General features: G+C 39.7%; 1 protein-coding gene across 1 annotated transcript in view; it reads right to left on the reverse strand.

Moving 5' to 3' along the window:
• LOC310930921 (pleckstrin homology domain-containing family A member 7-like) overlaps positions 1–23,888 on the reverse strand; it is a gene marked incomplete at its 5' end in the record, with an annotated part of 115,367 nt that overhangs the window by 49,767 nt on the left and 41,712 nt on the right. Inside the window, one exon of the mRNA XM_083893985.1 lies at positions 4,731–4,814. Within this exon, the coding sequence (XP_083750111.1) occupies positions 4,731–4,814 (84 nt within the window). The remainder of the gene's footprint in view (positions 1–4,730; positions 4,815–23,888) is intronic.

Below are 23,888 nucleotides of genomic sequence, written 5' to 3' on the forward strand. Positions count from 1 at the left end.
AAAGGCATCATGATGGCGCAGGGAAGCTTGTATCTGTGGTTGAGGCCAAACAAGAGAAGCTGACAGAACTGTATTTCATACACACATACAAAATAATTTTGACTGTCACTGCTAAAATAAATATTGTTGCTTCTCAGACACAGAGGTTCACTAAATTCTGCCACCAAATAAGGAATAATCACGTATATTATATCCAAGCAACCATTGTTTCTTTTTGAGAAATCCTTGACTGATTCACATGCATTTATGTCAAATGTTCACTAACAAGTAAACTGATGTAATAATAAAGTCATATTCTAATAAAAATGTACTTCCAAAAAAGGGTTCAACTTACACAAAATAGAAAGATAGGAAGGAAGAATGAGCAAAATGGCAGGAAAATTGATTGGGTCAGATAGAAATAGGACAGGAAATTGAAAACAAGGACATGACGCAAAGTAAAAATGGGAAAAAGAGAGAGTAAATTATACAAATGAAGTCTGCGCAGTGAGACTGTATTAGATTTTAATGTGTGTCTCCATTATATTAGCAGCTACAAGAGCTCTTATTAATTGCTCTTCATCAATTTAGTGACTAAATTTGGCTGCAGTACAACATTTAGATAAAATACCATGGTCAGGTGGTGAGTTTTACATACATGTGTGCAGATCTTGCACAGAGAACCCCAAAGCAAGAACCAGAATCTGTAAGTCACTAAATATGAAACACTGTGGTGATGTGATTATTAATCCTCAGATATAAGATGTATTTGGGTGCGTCACAGTTGAATTACAGCAGATGACAGAGAAGTCTGGGGTGTGACAGAATTAGTCCTTTTATTCTATAGATCAGTGGTCTGCAATCGGTGGCTCGTGGGCCAAAAGTGGCCCGACAGCATCAGTGTCTGGGTCCAGCAGATGATTTAACAAATCTGCTCTTAAATTATTTTCCAATCTTATATTGAGTTCGGAGCTTTTATTCTGAAAAAATATGAACAGATTCAAATCGATTCTGTTGCTGGAATTGACAGTTAACGTAAACAAAATGTTTGTTTTGAAAGACACAAATAAAAACACTGCTGTTGTGTTGAGGGTAAATGTCTGTAAAATAACTATACTGTTAAGCTCAAAGTAGAATCAGTATTTATTGTGCACCATGCACATGTACGAGTACGCACAATAGCTCTCACACATTTGTCTTCGTTACCAAGCTGGTGATTAAAGACAACGTCCACTTTATTGTTCTCTTAAGGAAGCAAATGTGGTGTTTTGTTTGTGAGTGAAGACGTTTTAAGGCACTTTGCTGATGAAGATACAATGTTTTGGCCCAAAATTCACAACAAAATTGGACCTCAACCACATTTACTTGCTGACCCCTGCTATAAATTGACATGACATCTTACGGTGAGGGAGCAGATTACAAAAAAAAAAAAACATTGCCCATCTACAGTGGCCTTCACATACCAGACAGGATGCATCTTGTCTTGTGTCTCCAGTTATTATCTTATGATGAATACCTATCCCGCTACCACTACTGTAAGCTGCTAATGAGCACACAGTTTTCACACACATCTAGGACGTGTGTATAAAACAGCAGGATTAACTATAACTGACTTCAGAACAGTGGAAAAACAGTAATGGGGGTGAAGGGCAGCGTGAAAAAGCCCGCTTCTTTGCAGCTATAGCCCCTCATTCATCAGTGGTCCCAGGCTTTATGTGCATGTGCAAACAAGCCTGTGACAAAGTCAACGGGCACATGGTCACACAAGCCTGAAATTGACAGACATAATGATTAACAGCAGCATAGTGAAGCTCAGTTCAGAGAGCTGCGGCTGCAACAGGTGGGCGGTAATGTGAAATTAATGCAAGAAAGTGACAATGGAGCCTTTGTGGGAGAGAATGTGGTTTGTGTTCTAGGTATAATTTTGCCACAACACTGATAAAATACCAAGAATACTGCTATGATATACTGCAGTTAACTAAGAAATGTAGTATCAAACCTTGCTTTCATAGTTATAAAACCATAGACATTCTGTAGACTAGGATGTGCAGGATTACACATGTTTTTCAACACAGTCTAGAGATTTAATGTTTTCCCTAAGAGCCATTGCTCTAAATTTAAGTGGCTTTAGGTGGCTATAAAACGTAATAATTGCAATACAATCTGAAACATTAATTCTCATAAAAACAAAGACCTTTTTTCTATTTTAGTCTTCCACACAATCTCCTGTCCAGCTGCATGCACAGATGCACACTTTTATTATCAAGTCTTTATCATCACCGTCAGAGCACTGTGGCTTCGACTCATTCATTTCAAGAAAACCATGCAGCATACGCTCGACACACAAAACTAAGTGCACAAAAAGCTCTCATAGCGAGGCTGTTTATTGTTGTTCTCGCATTCAAACCACAAGGTGTTTTTATGCAAATCCACCCGTCTAACTGACCTACATCGTTATCCGAGTCAGCGAAACACAGGAGCATCCCATGTCCTGAAACAGACACCTTGGAGACTTTCTCTATTGCAGTGAAAGTCTGGTGTCAGGTTGAGTCACTGGCAGGAGATTTTGGCACAACAAAGTCCTTAGAGTGCAATACAAAGTGCCTGTTTAACAGCTGTGAGTAAGCACTGTGACGTGTTTATCCCAGAGAGAGCTGCTTAACCAGGTCTCTAAACAATGGGTTTTTCATGACACCTGGAACCCTTTCATAGGATTTCTAAAAAAAAAAAAAAAAAAAGAATTGATCCATCCCATGTCGTGGAGGCACCTGGAGAAAATGTTTAAGTAGTTTAAGTGTATGATGTAACGCAGTCCTCAACCAATATCTGTGTATCATATTTGTACATACATACATATATACATAGACATATACATATATACATATATACATATATATATATATAATAATAATAATAATAATGCATTATATTTAAGGCGCCTTTCAAGACACTCAAGGTCGCCGTACAAAAAAAAAAAAAAAAAAAAAAAAAAAAAAAAAAAAAAATAAAAGGTAATAGCAACGGGTAGAGGGTTAAAGAGTCAGACGGAGTAGGCCTGTTTAAAAAGGTGGGTTTTCAGGTGGGATTTGAAGATGGCAAATGAAACAATGTTCCTGATGCCGGGGGGGAGGGAGTTCCAGAGGCGGGGGGCAGATCGGCTGAACGCTCTGGCCCCCATGGTGGTCAGACGGGCAGGAGGCACAATGAGGCTGATAGATGAGCCAGATCTTAGTGACCGAGAAGGGGTGTTGGTCTGAAGGAGGTCAGAGAGGTATGGGGGAGAGAGGTTGTGGATGGCCTTGAAGGTGAGAAGCAGAATTTTGAAATCGATGCGGAATTTAACTGGAAGCCAGTGAAGCTGTTGCAGAACAGGAGTGATGTGATTGATAGAAGGGATCCTGGTGATGATCCGGGCAGCAGAGTTCTGAGCCAATTGGAGTTTATAAGCATATATATGCATATACACACATATATATATATACATATATATGTGTGTATATATGTATATATATATATATGTATATATATATATATATATATATATATATATATATATGTATATATATGTATATGTATTTATATATATACACATATACATATGTGTATATATATGTGTGTACAAATGTATGTGTATATATATATATATATATATATACATGTATTTGTGTATACATACATATACATATATATATAAACATATATGTAGAAATATATGTGTGTACAAATGTATGTGTATATTTAAATGCATGTATATCTACACATATATATAAACACATATATGTATGTACATATATATACATATACACATATATATATATATAAATACACACACATGCATATATACACATAAACCCACACGTATATATACACACATGTATATATACATATATACACATTTCACAAAATTCATCAAATCCATCCGTGATAAAAAAAAAGTGGGAAAAAAACCTATGGCTCGAAAAGGAACAAGCTGACAACATAGATCCTGATGATTCAATATAGACTGAAAGAGCCTGCTGCATGTGTGTGTTTACACAGAGATGAGTGTGAAAAGATTGCCAGAGAATAAATTGAAAATAATGAACAAATCACTAAGTTTTATCAATAGAGCGACGCGGTAGGCATCAGGCGTTAGAGCTAAGTTAAGCTAACCAGCTGTTGGCTTCAAATTTATATTTAACAGTCAGTGGGTGGCATTAATCTTCTCGGTCTCCTAAGTCGCAGCAAGAAAGCACCAAGAAAAACTGAAAAGTAGCCTAATTGTGGCAGCACACTCTCTAAAGCTAATGGTCCAAATAAGAGGAGATGAAAACACTTTAAATCCTAGACAGTGAAAGTGCAACAAAAAGCCCAAAATGCCCTTGACAAATCCACCCACCACCTTTCACTTGGTGAAATAGTCACATCTAGACTTTAAGCAGAGCTTTTCAGAGAACGTGCTATCCAAAAAAACAAACATGTAAAGGTGACAAATTTAAGGCATTGAGACCTTTTTTTTTTCCTCATAAATAACTGAAATACAAGGTCAAGGGACTGCAGTATAACAGACACTATAACAGGAGAAGTGGACGTCCTCATTTTCAGTATCATTTCATCACATTAAAGTGATAAATGAGCCTATATCATGGCATTCACATAAAAAATGAGAGCATCGATATCCTGTATCTGTTAACAGCTGGAGAAATATCTTCAATGTTGCCCAAAGTATTTTTTTGTATGGATGGAGCTGCAGAGAAGCAACAATCACTCACTGTTCTTGCAGGAGAAAATCCAAGTTCTCCGGAGAAATCTGCCTGGTCACAGGATGGTGAAACGCCGTGGCCCTCTGATTATGGCTGAAGTGACAACGGGAGGGGGGGGAGGAGAGAGGGAGAGAAGACAAAATTAGCAACTATGGATGCACTGTGAACGCGAAGAAGGCATCAGTGTGGATTTTCACCCCCCACTTGGTTCACAGGCACAGCAACACACGAGCCGATCATTCCCCACAGGAGTAGCTGGATTAGAAGCTCTCCGTCTAACCTCCACACCCTGATGGGCCTTCGTCCCTGACTTTCCCAGCCTTGTGTAGAATGTGGGGGGTGACTGCGGGACCCCCACCCCACCCATTTTTCTCTACAGCGTGACTGTGGCCCGAACTGTCGAGCTCAGCACAAAACGGCTGGACAGTGCATGCCTGGGCCTCCATCAGTTACAGACCGAGTCATTCAGTCATTCTAATCCTCAAGTGTAAAAGCATTTGACTGGGTAAACAACACAGGATGTGTGTGTGCGTGTGCATGTGTGTGTGTGAGCATGCATGAGTGCATGCATGCGCTACCATTCATGGGGTGTATTTTGATGTATTTAGTTGAAGGAACAAAGAGGCTAATGGATTAAATAATGTGTTCATTTCTGCAAACATACACAGAAAATCACTGACATGCCTCCCACACTCATAAAAGCATATGAGACCTTTGGTTTTCTGCTTGTACAAAACACCGAATAACAAACTCACCTAATATTTAATATACTACATGGATGCTTTTGAAGTTTTAATCCGGGAAAAATTCTTTGTATAATCTCAATTGTTGTTGTTGTTTGTGTGAAGAGCCCATCATAATCCGTTCTACATAATTGTGATGGTGATCTAAAGATCATCTGGGCCCTCTTTGTCACACTATTTGTTGACACTCTTCAAGCAAAGTCTAATTAGGTGATTAACTGTTCAAATAGACAACAAATTAAACGGTGGCCCTTACAACCCTGTAATGTGGTCATAAAATAGTGAGATCACCTAAATAAGCCAGGTTATGCTGGTCTGCTGCCAGGTTAATAAATATACACCCATTAGACATGACTGGAGCAAAGATATTACACCGCTGTAATTACACCTTTAAGAGTTATCCATACAAGGTCAACAGGATGTCACAAACGTACAGGGATAGCGTCACTGCATGTAGCTTGCAGCAGAATCAGCTTGTACCACATACTAAAACTACATCTGAAAAGACTTATAGACGCAATGTTGATGAGTAATATCATGAAAGCAAAGGTTATTTCACATCTTTATCAGCAATCAATGTGTAGTATCACTGTTTTCCATTCACTCCCAGGTCCCATTGCTCATGCTTTACCACCTCCTGCTCGATGTGGCAGAAGATCAAATCCTGCAGGACATGGAGGTTTCCCCCAGCGACCCGGTGACATGGCAGCAACTGGCTACTTGACAGGGATTTAGAAGAGGCCATTATTAGCTCATAGCACCAGGCCTCAACACAACACACACTACAAAACTCCATCCTGTCAACTATGCTAACTAAGCCCTGTTCAGATCTAGTGCTAACATCAACCTCAAGTGATCAGGTCAGTGAACAGCACTAAGTGCAGCCCCACTTGAAGTGACGTGTGTCCGTTGACCATTATTTTGAAGGTGAGAGCAAAAATCCCTCTTCATTCAGGTTGCATTCCTCTGACCTGCAGCAGTTCTTTAATGAACTGAAAGTATTTTTCATACACAGATTTATCTGCCGCATGAGTTCTTTTTTTATCATTATTGATTAAATCCTATTTCATGTTACAGCAGCGTGAGTAGAGTGCGTTGATTCACTCACACCGATACATCTGTACAGTCAGAGAGTGACTGAAAACATAAAACGATGTCTCTGTATATTCAAATGCAGAGTGAGGAGTTGAGATCCAATCACATGCGGTCACAGGAGACACATCCAGGACACATTGTAATGCTTAGATGTGAACAGTCTTAATTAACCCTGTCTACCAGTGATTGGATCACTCAGGACAAATTATGTATTTACACCAGATCTGGATAGGGACTTCAACTACTTGTGGTATTTATACTATGAAAGAGGCTACTTAAAGGGAAGTTTTGCCTTTACCTTTTCTAAACATTGCTTGACACTATCTTGTTTCTCCAATATGTACAATTGGGGCTTATGTCAATGACAGTACAGCCCAGGTAACGTCAAATGGGATGTGAAATTGTAACTTTTTTTTTTTGAGAAGTTACAGTATTTACCACCAAGTATCTAATGCACAATGCTGTAATCTGTGTGTTTATTTGGCAGGTAAACAAAGAGAGTACATAATGTACACAATTTATAGTTTCATAAAAACCCCAAAAAAGCTCCCTCGACAGCAAACGAGCAACAGCACTCACATTAAGTGATGTTTTGACCATAAAGAAAACATTTTCTGCTGAATATAATGTGAAAAGGGTGTAGAGGAGCACTTTATGAGACCCTAAGCTGAAGTTTATATATCTATACCTCAGAGTACTCGGTGCTCGACTATTATTGATACAAATGTATATTTTGTGTCACTCTTGTTAATATTTACCTTAGAGTGTCCTAGTATTATTTTGCACTTTCATATTCACAAAGGGAAATGCTAAGTGTGATGATACTGAACTTGAATTAAACAAGTGAAAAAAACTGTTTATTGACTTTGTTGACCTCCGCCAAGTAGGTATATGTTTTTGCCGGAGTTTCGCTGGAAATTTTCAAAAAAATGTCTGCAATGGGACCAGGAACAAGTGATTACATTTTGGGTGTGATCTTTAGATGCTGCATGCCGGCAGGGTGTGTTTTGTAGGCACTGAGCTGCCTTGGCGGAGATCTGTGCTCTCCGAGTGCTTTTCTAGTTTTTTGTTTAGTTTTTTAAACTTAGATGTGCAAATGTACACTAAATAAATTTCAAAATAAAACCAAATACCTTAAGCTCAACACTATTTAGACATCTGAATATATCCAAAGATATGTTAAAAAAAAATTTTCTCCACACAGTATTGGGGGCCCAAAGCAGCCACTTAGTACGCTCATGCCTTGGGCCGGCTCTGGTCTCAATCCACAAGGAAAGCAAAGCAGCTTGGTAGTAGATACGGTGTTAGTCACGCTGCCGGAGGAGTGTGTCATACTGGATGAAAACACCTAGCGCTCCAGATAGTAGCGTCCCCTCAGGGGGATACACCCACCCGCTTTCAACGGCAACATCGAAAACCAGCTCTGCGAATTAATAACTGTCTAAACAAGATGGAATTATAATTAATCGTCTCTCGCATGAAAAGAAAAACAGACAGGCATGCAAGCCTCAAGTTACACGGTCGCATCAAATTCTACAGCAGACACTGAACGGCAGCCATGTGTTACTTCTGTTTCACTAATAAACAGCCTCCTCAGGTCAATATGTGATGTCATGGACGTCGCATCACAGTTACTAATTAGCAGCAGGAAGTTAAGAAGACAGACAGATAATACTTCATACTTTACAGAATATACACATTTAGATCCTTTTGGTTTATTACTTATTTCCTATTTTTCTCTTGTTTGTTTTGTGTGTTGAGATTTTAAGATGGAATTTGGCTGCTGTGAGATTGCAATTACTCATTAGGATTAAAGTCATTTGTCTATTTAATGAGAGTTTTAATGAGAATCTGTGAGGTAAGGGACAAGCATAACATTTTGCATACATCCACAGAGTAGAGTTTTAAGTTTAAATTCGGAAAAAAATGATAAAGAAAAAAAATATATTTCCAAAAACAAAATGTACATGTAGCTTCAGGTAGAACCTTTTTATAAAGGTTCCACCTGGAACCCTTTTAAAACCCTTTATTCAGAAAAGGGTTCTTACTGGAACCATTAGTGTTACCAAGAACCCTTGAAAAAAGCTTTCTTCGGGAAAGAGTTTTTCAGAAGCAAATGATTCCAGGTAGAACCTCAGCGCTTGTAGAAGGACACTTTTTGAACCCCTTCTAAGCATGTACCTGGAACCATTTGCTTCTGAAAAACCCTTTCCCAAAGAAAGGGTTTTAAAAGGGTTCCAGGTGGAACATTTATAAAAAGGTTCTACCTGGAGCCAAAAAGTGTTCTCCTATGAGGACAAGCCTAAGAAACCGTATATGGTTCTACTTAGCACCTTTATTTATAAGAGTGTATAGTAATACAGCATTAACCCTTTTGACAAAAAAAGAGGTTAAAATTTGAAATATAGCTGATCAACTTAAAACAAATAAACACAATTTGGCTATGGTGGTACATTAAAAAAAAAAAAAAAAAAATCTCCTGACAATGATTTAACCCCTGAAAATTTAATCTTAGTTATTGGTATTTTTCATGGGTAAAAAAAAACCTTAATAGCCTCAAAATGGCTTTGTAGCTTCCTCTACATTCACCCAAACGCCGACCAAACTAAGTAATTCAGGCCTATATGCAGGAGACAAATTGTAAAGGAATATAATCATTCTCAGATCACATTCTCACATTCTCTCAAAACTTGAATTTGTCTTCACAATAGGATTTTGTATTATCATTTGAGAGGTCTTTGATGGATCATTTCATTTTAATATTGTCAAAAAGCTGTGGGGGTTTTCAGACTCAGACTCTACCCTCTGGGGGCACAGTGATAATCTTCCGAGTGTGAGAGTGTGAAGCTGTGACACATTTTGTGAATCTCCGACACCTCTGTCTCAGTAAATATGAGCCTAAATGATGTGATGAAGGGTAATAAATCCACAAATAAAGACACACATTAAAAGACGGGTGTCAAATTTGATGTGATGACAGCCTGTGATTTATGAAGAATTGATCCCATGATAAACACAGCAACTATAACGATGATCTATTTGCATGCGAGACTATTAAATGTCACCTCAAATCCTTTTTACCCACACAGTAAATTCAGATATTGAAATACAGGTTTGTTTATTTCAGAGCGGATTATCTGACGCATTTTGCCTGATGAATCCTTGTCACAGTGCATGAACAGAAACAGCAGGTTGGTGTCATGAGGGCTTGTTTATCAGCGGCTATGATTTCATCCTGTGGCAAGGTTCAAATTATTACAAGGCTTAATAGTGTCATTTTAGCAATGCAGAATAAAAGATATCCTGAACAGTAAATGAAACATTTTGGAGGTAGTGCTAAAAGCATTACATTACATTAGTACCACTTAAAATGATGCCCTTCTACAGTTCAACAGTACACAATGTACCTTACATTTCTGTGTGGTGAATTATGTGTATTTTTTTCTTTTACTCACCTCACAATGAGACGTGCCCAGTGAGGGTTACTGATAACATAAAAATGGCAGTGTCTAAAACACGAAGGGAAAATGTCAAGAAATACGTCAAACAGCCAAAAACATGATTCATATCAGTCCACAAGAAAGAAATTCTGACCCCAGACGAGTTGTCTTTAGCCAACAGAAGCAGACTTCATCACTCACTCATCTTCATCTACTTTATCCTTCACATGAGGGTCACAGGGGGCGCTGGTGCCATTCCCAGCTGACATGGGGTGAAAGGTCACCAGTCCATCACAGAGAGCCATCCAATCTCACACTCACACAAGTCAATTTAGAGCATCTACATTGTCTAATCCCCAAATCTGCATGTTGCGATCTGGCGTATCGCAGAAGTGACGTTCGCGTAGTAAGTATGCTTTGCATTACCGTAATTACTCAGCAGTTTATGCCATCGAAAAAATTCCACCAGTTTCTTAAAGCCAAGGAGTTGCAAGTCAAAGCCAACATGTGGTTATTACGGTAATTCCACTCACACTGTTGCAGGAAGCTGGCGAATCAGCTTTTTTTTGAGGAGAGAGTTGGAAAAACACCTGTACATAGTTTCCATTTTTTGGGCCTGTTTCTGTACATTGAGACAAAGACTACATTTTTAGTGGTGGGCACTACTTAACGCATGACACGTTTCCATGACGACTGACCGGAAAAAGACGCGTGTGACGTCATGTTTACGTGCCGCGACACCGGAGTCCAGGCACCGTTTACCAGTTAGCTCCGTTAGCTGCATTAGCTCGTTTAGCGCCGCTAGCGCGCCTACAGTCAAACTGAAGCTGGTCTGTTTATTAAACGAAAAGAGCAGCGCTACAAATAACCAGCGTACATGTGTACTGCGTATGTGTGCCTCTGTTTTTAAAGTTTAGCGTTACTTTAGAGACTAACAATCCAGCGTCACGTAAACATGATGTCACACCCGTCTTTTTCCGTTCATTCGTCATGGAAACGCGCCGTGCGTTAATGTTGATGCCATTAACCGTCGTTAACGCACCCAGTACCTAGTTATTTCATATATGTTTTATACTGTTCAAATCTCAAATTTAACATGCAAAGTCTGGTGTTCATGTACACCTGGTTTTTCTAAATAAAACTTTTAGTTTTTCTTCATTTCAAAGTCGTTAATACACCATTTTAACATGCAGTAAATTGTAAATAACTGCCAGATATTGAAAGTTATTCTGGAAAAAAGGGACTTTTCTGGCCCTTTTATAGTTAAAATACATTTTGAGGCTTAGGTGTTAATGGTTAATCCGATGATTTAAATAATCGTCTATGAAGAATGGGTTAAATAAGCATGTCCACCCATAAAAAGTGTAATCCTCACTAACATTACCATCACGTATTATGAATTATATATGATTGGAGCACATGATAGTTTATGCTGCTTGACAACACAGTCACACACCTCACAGCAGTGAAACAGTGTAAACTGAGCTTAGATAACTACGATTATTCCCTTAATGCATAAAATGCATTGCAGCTCCTCTGTAAAAACAAAGCCTATCATTAAAAATCCCTGATTTTATCCCAAAGGCTTTAGTGTGAGTATGCCTGACATGTCTAAGTGGTAATATCTACTGTGCGTTTCCATCTGAAAAGAAGTAAAAGTCGTTTTTATTCGTTGTACATTAACAAAGACGTTGGAAATTAAAGGGTATGTGGCTCAAATGAGAGCATAAGTGCTCAAAGGCTTTGAATTAATGGCCCGGCTAAGTCTTTCATTGTGTTCTTAATGTATTATGTCTCCAGTCAATTTACTGTAGCTCACCGTGTCAAAGAGTTAAGTGCACGGGAAACAAGAGCATCAACTCGCCGCCACTGTAAAAATGTATCCGACTCATCCAGCCACCTCTGTTGCCCCATAAACCTTATCTCCGGGGACAACTAAAGCACTGTATTCCACCTTTTCCCTCCTGACGCTCCAGCTTTGAGAGACTTACATAACAACCATATCATTAAAAGAGCAACTGCTCAAAAAAAAAAAAGCCCAACGTCCACTGATTAAAATAGCCTATACTCGCTACTGACACGATGCATGCAGGTTTTCCATGTAAGGTGCGGTGTTTACCTGCAGGGTGGCATGAGGTAGAACAGTTTTGTTTGTTCTCAGTCGTGAGGTTAGGATTTTAACAAAAGATAAAGTCTGCAATAAGCTGTCCAAACATCCACATGCAGCAATTTAACAAACCAAATCTGCATCACATCAAAGCATTCAACCAGTAAAACACAGGGTTGCTTTTGTGCAATAAGTCGCTGCTGACCGTGATTAAAATAAAACGCATCCACAAAACACGATAGAGGAAATCCTGGTATTATAATATGAACAGTCATTTGGTTTTAAATACACACAGAAAAGTAATGGAAATGTCTACTGCTGTGTTCTGCACTTAACCAAGCGTGAAATCAGATCACCTTTGCTCAAGGCCTCGATGACGAAGAAGAGCTCAGATTGAAATAACGTGCATTTATTTAGCTGAAAAAGATACATCAGTTGTTCTTTTACTGTATTTCTGTCAGCGAAACGGCACTTGATGACCAGAAAACATGGCAGAGAGAAGAAGACGTACAACTTTGGCTGCATTTTTAATGAATTACTTTCTAGACTATATACACCGCAGTCTAATTTTGATGCACCAGAGGAAGAATTGTTGCTGCATGTGGTGTAACTTTTGACCCAAATGTGTTCAGACAGCACAACTCATTCATTTGTCATCTGAGGAAAAATATCCTAGAGAGGATTGGAAACGGGAGAGAAACCGGAAAACCCAGAAAAAAACCCACGCCCACACTGGCAGAACATGCAAACTCCATGCAAAAAGACCCTTGTCCCCTGATTTCCAGTTGTCAGAACAGCTCCCCCTGCAACCGAGGCAGACTTTGTTCATTACTCAATCACAACTGTGACATTAGGGAAATCAAGTGAACCGCACACGACAGCCTTGACCACTGAGCTGCAGTCAGCTGCTGCGTATTAAGTCTCTGTGTTTGACTTCTGTTGACCCCGTCGATGACATTTATGAAGGCTGGGGCGATAAAAACTCCAGGGTTAAGTAAACACGGCACTGTCCGCGGCCACAGCCTTACCTCTCATGTAAACACACACACATGATCACACGTGCCGCACATGACCTCTCACGGGCTTACGGTGCACACTGCACCTGCTGCGTCATGTGACTTAAATGTCAGTCCGTTTCTCCAAGAGCTCAGGAGTGACATTGCTCTTGCTTGTCCTTGTAGCCGTGTTATAAATCAGGTAGAAAAATTATTAATCGAGGCACCTTAGACTCTGGAGTAATAAATGACACCGCTTTCTGTCATTTTCTAGACAAAAATGTCGGATTACGGTTATAAAATAATCAAAATTATAATAACAATAATAAGAATAAATCATCATCCATCAGATTATTTCGTGCTCGAAAGTGTTGGCATGTCACAATGATCAATGTCCTTTTCAGTACCTGCATAAAAACTGGGACAGCCTTTGTTTATGGTCACACATCAAACTGTCACTTTTTTTTCCCCTCAGACAACGTTCACTTTTGCTTTCGCTCACAATAGGACGCAGCATGACTGCCCGTTTATAACGTGATTACAGTAAAAGCGTTCATGCAGTGTAATGTACTTAAGATGCAGTAGGAGTATTCTTTTTGCGTGAGAAATGAAAACGATGATGATGGTGGCATTCAAGAACTACTGAGAAACTTACTCAGTGCCTCTGTGTTTGAAAGAGAGCATTTGAATTGTTTGCCACCGTCGATGTGAACATGACCTTTATTAAAGGCGGGTGCAAAAAAATCCTAAAGGTTGCGTAAACATGGGGCGGCCTACAACTGCTCACCGACCTCTAACACGTACCACATTATCTCTCATCACGCATTTTCTGTCTTCTTCTTGCACCATCAAAACTCAAGTAGTGATTAAACAGGATGATGCAAAGTTAAAATGACATTACATTTTTGTTCTACGCTTGCACACTCTTATGTTGAGTAAGACTTTTGCAATTATTTACCAGCTCAAAATACAATTGACCACAATATAAGTCAATCGGACACGACTGAAAACGAACGACTTAGTCTTTCACTTGTGTATTCTATTCTTGTTGTCTTTATTCTTGATGACAACATTCAATTTCAACAGGGAGATGATAATTGTCTTTAGAAGTAATACCTTAATTCTTCCCTGCATTAGGGAAAGTGATAATCTGAGAGTCTTGTAAATACAGAACATTTTTCATTCCTCTTTGCAGCACTTTCTGTCAAACCCTTGTTTAGGTAAATGCATAATTTTTTTATATCTCAGTAAGTGATTTTGTTGTGTTTTGACTGTTTCCATATCCCAAAAAGTCTTGCTAATCTTTTAGCTTATTGTTTTTTTTATATATACTTTCCTACCTCACTAAAAGGCACCTGTCAGATCAGTCTGGGGCCACGTAGCACTCGCTTCATTCTTTGTAAACAGTTTTCACACTTTCATAGCTGCTGTCAGGCAACATAAGCGCCCGACTGTCTTCAGCCTTGGACGCACGTCAGACGCTGCACAGCTGTGTGCCAACGTGCACAATGTAGTCCTGTTATTATAAGACTGAACAGGAACAGGTAGACAAAAAGGCTCTGTACAGATTTTGCTAATGTTTTCGATAAGCTGTTGCTGCACAATGCTCATCATATTCTACAATAGTCTGCATTTGTGAATATTGGTAACTTAAGGTTGAGAAGTGTGAGTCAGATGTTGCTACACAAAGACAGTGAAAGCACAATAGAACGTGATATTTTAAAGGGGCCATATTATGCAAAATAAACTTTTTAATCATTGTATTACTTATACAGTATTTGGGACTCTGGAGGCCCTATGAGTAGGCAAAGAGTGAAAAAAGATGACTCACTCATGTTTTTGTGGTCCTCCTCAGTCTAAGTACAGGAGATAAAACATGCAATGTTGACTTCCGCACTCCTCATAAGAGAACCCTTTTGGAGGGTTCCACCAAGAACCTAAAACCCTTTATTCAGGAACGGGGTTTTAAAGGGTTCTCTGGATCAAAATGTTCTTACTGGAACCATTAGTGTTACCAAGAATCCTGAAGAATGGGTTTTTAAGAAGCAAATGGTTCCAGGTAGAACCTCGGCCCTTGTAGAAGAACCCTTTTGGAACCCTTATTTCTAAGAGTGTATGAGACATTCCTGGAATTGTTGTCCCGCGGAGCTCAGCTTTGTCCCTAAAAAACGTGAGAGTGCAGGCGAGGGTAATAGTATCCGGAAGAGCAGAAGTCCGCAAACTGTTCTATTCTTGGCTGCACAGTGCAGCACAGAGTTCTACACAAACTTCCAGCCTCAGAGGATTTAGTGGATACATTTTATATATGACGGCAAATGATGGCTTTTCCAAATGCTAACTGCTGTTAGCTGCCAGAGCCTCAGTGATGTAGTTTCCTGTGTCTCATTTGAATTTAAAGAGACAGGCACTCAAAAGTGAGCGTTCTGAACAGGGCTGTTTTGGCAGGGTGATTGAACTACTGCGGTGCTTCATCCTTTTAAGGATGAAGTACCTCAAAAGGTATTTTGACCAAAGCATGTCACTAACATGCTCATTAGGACACCAGGGATATGGGTTACATGAGTCCTGGTTTCAAAATTAAGAAGTTTTTGCAATAACGACATCAGTCATGATGTAAATAACATTATAAGTCAATGTGTTTGATTGAGTTTGGCCAGAATGTGCATTATCTTGTTTAGTGTGAATGTATTATCTAATGACTCTGCCAAGGTGAGAGTTAATGTAGAAGTGACTTACTGACATTTCAGCGCAGCACATTTCATTTTATTGATGACGGACTAAAATAAATGTCATCATCACTGATTAACCACACCTTCACTTGACTGGGACTAATGGTTCAAAACACAGACCTGTTTGGCTTTGACCGCATAAACAATAACTCGGATAAATACCAGGCATTTCTCTTCATATGGTTTAACACAGCACAGCCTCTCACAGCCTCTCACAGACAACACTCTGTGTGTGTTTCTAAATTATTTGGCGAGTGGGTGTTTTTTCCCAGTCAAAGGTCACATCTATTTAAAGAGCTTTTCTACATGAAATGTGTTTGAAGTGCAGCAAGGGAGGGAGATTGCTGTCTGTGCAGCGTGGGGAAACTCGGCAAGGACATTGCGACTCAGCGCGCACTGCACACGTTAAAAAATATACTGTATGTGCGGAATAAAAAGAGAGAGCAGTGATGTCTGCGTTTATAGCGTGTGAAGGTGAGAGCACAGGTTAAACTGTACAGTCGTAGGCTGTGGCCACACTGGATGCAATTACTCAATTAATCGATTATTAAAGTGATCATCAACTATTTTGATAATCGATTATACAGTTTTTTTCATTATTAAGACATTTTAGCTTCTTAAATGTGTACATTTTCTTGATTCTTTGCTCCAGGCAACAAAGCAGTCATTAAAAACAGAATCATTTTGGTTTGTGGACAAAACATAACATTCAAGAACATTGTCATTTCCAGGTTTGACAAACACTGTTCGACATTTTTTAACCTTTTCTGACATTTTATGGACCAAAATGATTACTCAATTTACTGATTAGAGACATGCGTCTCACTCTGAGGGCGAGAGTGAAAAAAATTCACCATGGTTTTGACACGTGTATCTGTCAAATATTTCATAATCACAACGTGCCCTCGACTCTTTTGAAAATAAAAGAACTTTTCAATTTCAGTTTCCAGAATACATCCTTTTTGAAATGCAGGACAGACAGATGTGTGGCCTCATGATATTCATAGGTGTTTTTAGAGTATTCAAAGGTTATTTTTTTGTCCAGAGGCAAATCCTATGCAAAAGCACTGCATTATATGCAGCAGATAAGAAGCACAGTAAACACACACTGTACACGCACCCCAGCCTAAGGCTCCATTACTCTTCCTTTGAAAATAACTGACCTATCATTGGACCCTAACTCCACACTTTGTATATCTTCTTCAGACCAACTGTCTCTGATCACACTCATTGAGAGTCACACAAATTGCTTGCTGAAAAGACAGTATTTGAAAATCTATTGTAGAGCTAAATTGAAAACACAGGAATGCACACATGCACACATGCACACAAACACTGTTGGCAAGAACGGAATGACCTTTTGCTGCATGTTCTAAATATCTAAATAAACATCACGTAATTGAGTTGCACAAAGCCACAGCGACAAATGGGAGCCTAATTTTGCCGCAGCACACAAGCAGATTAAAACATTATCACTGTTCATTTTCAGCCGCCTGCAGAGTGGCCCACTGGCACAGCAACGAGCTCTCGAAGTCCAAAGAGCCGCGGAATGATGTTTTCAGCTCACACAACAACATTCATTAACTTTAAACTAGAAATATTATAGCAGACATGAATTTAAAGGTAGGAAGCTCATTCTACTGTTGCCAAAAAAAAACTATGCGACGTGTAACAAACAAGGTTTTCTTTTCATGTTCGTCAAGTCAACTCATTTAATCACATTTTAATGTTTGACGGCTGAGCAACAAACAACAAAATGAATCTCGTGATGAACAAGAGTCGTTATTTTTGACATTTAATAGATTAAATGATTCATCATAAGGTGAATGCAATAACAATAACCAAGGATTGCAGGCGGACTCATGGAAAAATAAAACCCTTTACTGAAAAAAAAAAAAAGATCGTGGACCTACATACACTGTATATGTATAAGTATATAACTAAATGCATCAGAACAAGTCCTTACACAGAAGATCTAAATATTAATGTAGAAGAATTGATACCATACACCATCTTTCCTTGTCCTTCAGTGTGACATGGTCCAAATCTAAAAACAACTCTGCTCCTGAAGAGCCCCAAAACATCGAGTTCACATTCTTGGCAGTCAATGTCATCACATAACACAGCTGCCACAATTGGTCAGCAGGACCATTGTTATTGTTACCATGGTTACAGCATGTGTTTTGGTGCTGATTTGGACAATGCTGGGTAAGGAGGGACACACACACACACACACACACACACACACACACACACACACACACACACACACACACACACACACACACACACACACACACACACACACACACACACACACACACACACACACACACACACACACACACACAGTCTGAGAGGTTGACTAATCAAAGCAGAGAGGAGTTTTGGGTCAAAAGCTATTAGAGTTATTTGACCGAGGTCGACAAGAGGCAAAATATGGACACACAGGACTCATATTTCCCCAGTTGTTATATTTTTCAAAGATGTATCTTCCTGTTTACATACATAAGACCCACAATACCATAGGAAACCAAATTAGCAGTCCTACAACTAACTGGTAACAGTCCAAGCAGCCTCTCACTCGTGCTGTTCTGTAAATAACTGGCAGAGAAAACTGCAGCTCAGTGCCATCCCTCAAACTCTGAACTAGGAAAGGAAGCAGGGAAGCTTCCTGGAAAATATAAAAGGCGAGAAACCAAAAAATACACAGGCTGTTTTCTCAGTTGTTTCTTTTACCTGTGTCCACATGATCACTGCTGTGGCTTCACTGCTTCTGCTCCCCTCCAAACATGTGCATGTGGCTGCACTCTTTCTGTCTATAACTACCCAGTCCTATAAATGTCCAGAGGGTAAAGCGATGGAATACAATCTGACCACTACAAATACACAAAGTCACACACACACACACACTTGCATGCGCACGCTTGCTGTCACTCGGCTGAGTTCCCAACAGGCCCGCCAACTGCCACTCAATGCCTTCCTTGGCCCAGTGAACACGAAACAGTGACACATTTGGTTCAGCTCCATGCCGCCGCCACCGCTGTCACCATCACTCGTTCACGTTCCGCAAGCCATCAAATACCACGTCTACCACCTTAAACACCCACACACGTCCACTACACATCACAAACACAAACAGAGCCTCTATCATTTAGCTTCCTCGCACTCTAAATCACCTCCTCTCTCTCTCGTTACCACTCCAGACAGCAAAACATTCAGAATTGGTACATTTAAGGCATTGGTTCTCAAAGTGTGGCCCGCGGGCTGGATACAGACCAACAAATGTAAACTGTAGAACTGCAATCTGGTCATTAAAATGATTATAAATGGGATTTATTTCTGTTTTTTTTTTTCCTTTGGCGGTCCTCAGTCCAATGTTGGGTTTCCAAAATTGGCCCTTGAGCATCAAAACTTTGAGAACCCCTGATTTAAGGTATTTAACAGTCCACGAAGGTTAAATGGTAAAAATGGACTGAATTTATCGAGTCTGGGCTTAATGTTACCAGTGGCATGCGAGTTAGTATAATGAGAATTATTAGCCATAATGCCAGGCATTTGTACTTTAAAAGTGTTGAACACAATTCGTCTCCAGTGGTGACAGCTAAGCTTTTAAGCTGATTGCTGTAAAGCCTGTCACTGACAGAGCCCCCAGCCCAGTGGCTATGCTCCATCGAATCTATTAATTCGTATTTAGAACTGGACTGGGTGTACCCACCCCATCTGCCTTTTGCCCTATGTCAACCCTCATGTGGAGGATAAGAAGATGAATTAATAAATGATTGAAAGTAAATACAGGTTAAGCAGCGGTGCTTCATCTGCAACACTGATAAATGACCACAGCCATCAGCAGATGATGCACATTTATGTTCCCCCATGTTAGCAGCCGCAGCCACCCCCCCCTCATCCTCCTCCTCCGTCTCTGGTATCAGTGTGACCCCAGCAAAATGAAGAGCAGCTCAGTGGAGATGAGGTGGGACTGACTGAGCACTGCTGGCACACTGAGAATAACATGGTGCCAGTAATAACTGTAGCATACATGAGCACCATCACTGACATCACTGGCATGGAGCGAGAGAGCTGCCAAGGACCTGACGGACATGAGCTCCAGTGCTACTACGGTGCCATCCACACAGAGTAATACAATATTATTCACTGCTGGATTACATCATGTTGAATGAACAGCCATGTGATGACTGTAAACAATACTCCCAGCACCTATGAGCGGTGTATTATGTACACAGGTTAAAAGAGGAAAAGTTACAACGCGCATCAAGTTACAACACAGCTGGAAAGCAGACATAAAACACGACACGTTCAGGGGAATGATCTAAAGCTTTGTCATAAAATGACGTAACGTTTGGCAATATATCACACTGCAATAAAACACTTCACAAGTTAATCTTGGAGCAGAAATAACTGATGAGATCAATGCACGGCGTCAACACATGTAACGCCTGTAATGCTTTCGTTTTTTTATTGAACTCAAAATTAGATTTGCCATAAACATTATTTGGTGGTTGACAAAACTTCCCATTAATTTACAGCTGACTCAAGTAAGCAAGTGTGAACTAGTATGCAGCTCATAAAACATGAAACACCTCAGCTACAATTTATATGGACCGCATTAAAATAGAACTGAAGTACAGTTTGTTTCACGATCTGTGAAAAGGAATCATAAATAAAGTACTATAAGAGATTTGAATGTATAGAATATAATGGTGCGTTTTCACCGGCTCTACTCGCCTACGGCACGGCAGGGTTAAGTTGCGTTTCCACTAGCATAGTACCTGGTACCAGGTATTTTTTTAAGTTCCTGCTCTGGCGAGGTTCCAAGTACACCGAGTATATTTATAATATCCACTGGACAGATAAATCCTCTGAGGCTGGAAGTTTGTGTAAAACTCTGTGCTGCACTGTGGAGCCAAGAATAGAACATTTTGCAGACTTCTGGTTTTCGGATGCCATGGCCCTCACCAGCACTCTTGCATGTTTTAAGGACAAAGTGGAGCTCCACAAGACAACAATTCCAGGAATGTCTCATACACTCTTAGAAATAAGGGTTCCAAAAGGGTTCCTTTTTTTACAATTTGGCGACTGGTTGGGCCTCCAGAGTCCCAAATATTTATTAAAATGATTAAATGATTTGCATAATTTGGGACCTTTAACAATGCTAAAAATGTGGGTTAATCTCCAACAATCACCAGGGAAATGTATTAAATCTCTGGAGGAGTCTGGTCCGTGGCTTTTCATTCTTAAGAACAAGCACCGTTGCACTATAATCATCATGTTTAACCAGAAAGGTTTCATTCAAATGTTACATAATAATGTCATTTTACTTGTAAAGAAACCATCAGAAAACATTATGCGTCCCTTCAGTCTCTGAACATCAATGTGGCAAAAAAACACACAGCCTCCCATGAAAAAGCTCTCACCCCTCTGTAGTTGTAGTCGTAGCATTTTGGCTCACAACATAATCACTTCATCAGTCCATCTTTTCCTGTGTTAACAGCCCACAGAAAGGTAATGGCTTTACAGTGCTGTTGAAGGAGAAGCCCAGTGTGCCTTCCAGCAACACCTCAAATGTACCTCCAACGCATCATTGAAATGAAATGAGTCCTGGCTATAGGACGAGAGGTGCACGTTTTATCGAGCTGCTACACTGAAATACCCTTCTCTTAACAGTAGATCACCTCAGGACTAAATGTAATGAAAATATATGAAATAAACATGCGTTTGGCCTGAAGCCTCCGCCATAATGAGTTTGTAAAATTATCGCTTCTAATAACTTGTGTGGAAACAAGCTTGAAGCAAACTGTGCTCATCAGTTAGAATGAAGAGGAAGGGGAAATGTTAACGAGTCACTTTCATTAGCGCCACACGGCTGCAGACGGCTGGAGCAGAAAAGCATTTCCAACATTTCAAACTGTCAACACATCAAGGCTGCGCTGGATTTCATTTCGCTTATTTACTTCAGTTCGAGGGGGTTTTGTTCCAAAAAAACAAATTAGTTTTCCGCACGTCAGCGAAGCATGAGTTTTACGTCTGTAAACCAAAGTGTTTCTCCTACTCAGTGCAATTTCAGAAACTGTATTTAATCATCAGAGTTTTAATTTTGCCCTGCCCATGGTCCACATATGGATGGATGGTGTCCTGAGCGGTGGATAACAGTCCTCCATTGTGTCCATGTCTTTTCAACAGCAATAATGAGGTGGCTGGAGTAATGATCCGCCGATTCTATGTAGTTACAGTTCTATAGTTGACTCGGTTCACACAGTCACAAGGGCTCAGTCTTTAATATTTATTTTAATTGGAGAATAAACCCATGCTAATAACGCAGACCACTTGGTGGAGCATTTCCTGAAAATCACAGCGCTGCGTGTTTGACACTTGACTCGGTATAGCCACTCTCCACTGGGCCGGAGGAACAGAGCGCTTATTAAATGGCTTTATGCAGAGACGATGAAAATACGATGAGTCAACATAATAATAATTGCCAGTCACGCCATCCCGCGAGACATCTCGCTTTCTGGCCAAAAATATCAACGGTATGAGAGCAAAGCTGAGTTCACATATCACAGTCTGACATATGTCACATCATCTTGTATAGTAGAGATGGCAAAGGTACTTTTATTTTATTCTTATTAAGGGGAAATTTTAAATATTGTATTTCAGCATTTTTATTGACTTTGTTAGTTAGCGCATGCCCAAAGCAAACAAGGTAAATTGAAAAGCTAGAAGCTAAAGAAAGCCGTTGAGTAATAGTGTGCAACAAATGGTGATAATGAGGTTCTCGAATGTCTTGTTTTGTCCAAAAACCAAAACAACTATGTTTTAATGATTTCTTTGTTGTATGGAGCAAAGAAATGAAGGAATATTCACATTTAGGAAGCTGAAACAATCAGAAATCTTGTTTTAATTATTGAAAAGTAGTGCCCCCCCCCTACACTTGGGGGCGATATGCCCCGCTTCAGCTTATCAGTATTAGGTGGTTTGCAGTTTGTGTGTAGACTGAAAAGAGTTCTTGAGAGATGTAGGATATGCCAGGATATGTATACTCTAAAAGAAGTGTATGGTGGATTTTCTTAAAAGTAGAAAGATATACCTCTGCATGGCCATCAGCTACTGAAAAAGAGTGCGGACTGTAATATAATTTGATGTGCCATGTTAACATAATCAGCAGAGTAACAAGATATCCCATCTACTCGCTGCTCTTCAGTTGTGCCTGGGCTGTGGGCGCAGGTCAACACAGAGAGGTAAAGTGGAGAAAACTCGGGAAAGTATGTCAGTGGTGCCGTATCCGTGACTCAAGTGGTTGTTCTGAGCCTCAAAGCTGCTGAATTCCTGCCTGCATTACTCGGGGTTAATATAATACCATATTTTATTGATCCCTGTTGGCAAATTCTCATTTTTTTGGACACCTACACAGGAGCTCTGCTGCAGTGGGCTGGGATTGAGGGCTTTTCTGTAGGGCACTTCAAGAGTTTAATGATCGCAATAAAAATTTGATTAAATAAAAAAAAACTTGAAAATGACAGCTGAAGACAAACCAGTTTCATTCTTGCTTGCTTCCTATATGCATACAGCAATTATGGCGTTATGTAATGTATTTCAGTGTCATATTCGGGCAGGCTGATGCCACTTTATACAGCTTGTCTTCATAGGAGAACCATTTTGGTTCCAGGTAGTTTGGTACTGGAACCATTAGTGTTACCCTTGCAAATGAACCCTTGCAAATGGTTCCAGGTAGAACCTCAGCCCTTGTAGAGGAACACTTTTGGAACCTTTATTTCTAAGAGTGTACCTGAAAGTTTCATACTGTGGTGAAATTAAATGTGTGTGCAAACATTGAGACATTGAGGCATTTGTTGAGCAACTCAACTGAATACACAGAACCAAACCACTAGCACAGATTTAAAAAAAAAAATTAAAAAAAACTGATCATTTTAGATTATTAATCTATGACTAAGCGCTTGTTAAGGACAGAGTTCAGCCAACAAGCTCACAGACAATATGAAAGCACAGCGATAGTTAGCTCATGCTCCTCCTGTTGTTGAA

Source organism: Microchirus variegatus (genome assembly GCF_963457635.1).
Source record: "Microchirus variegatus genome assembly, chromosome: 8".
In the NCBI taxonomy this organism is placed as follows: Eukaryota; Metazoa; Chordata; class Actinopteri; order Pleuronectiformes; family Soleidae; genus Microchirus; species Microchirus variegatus.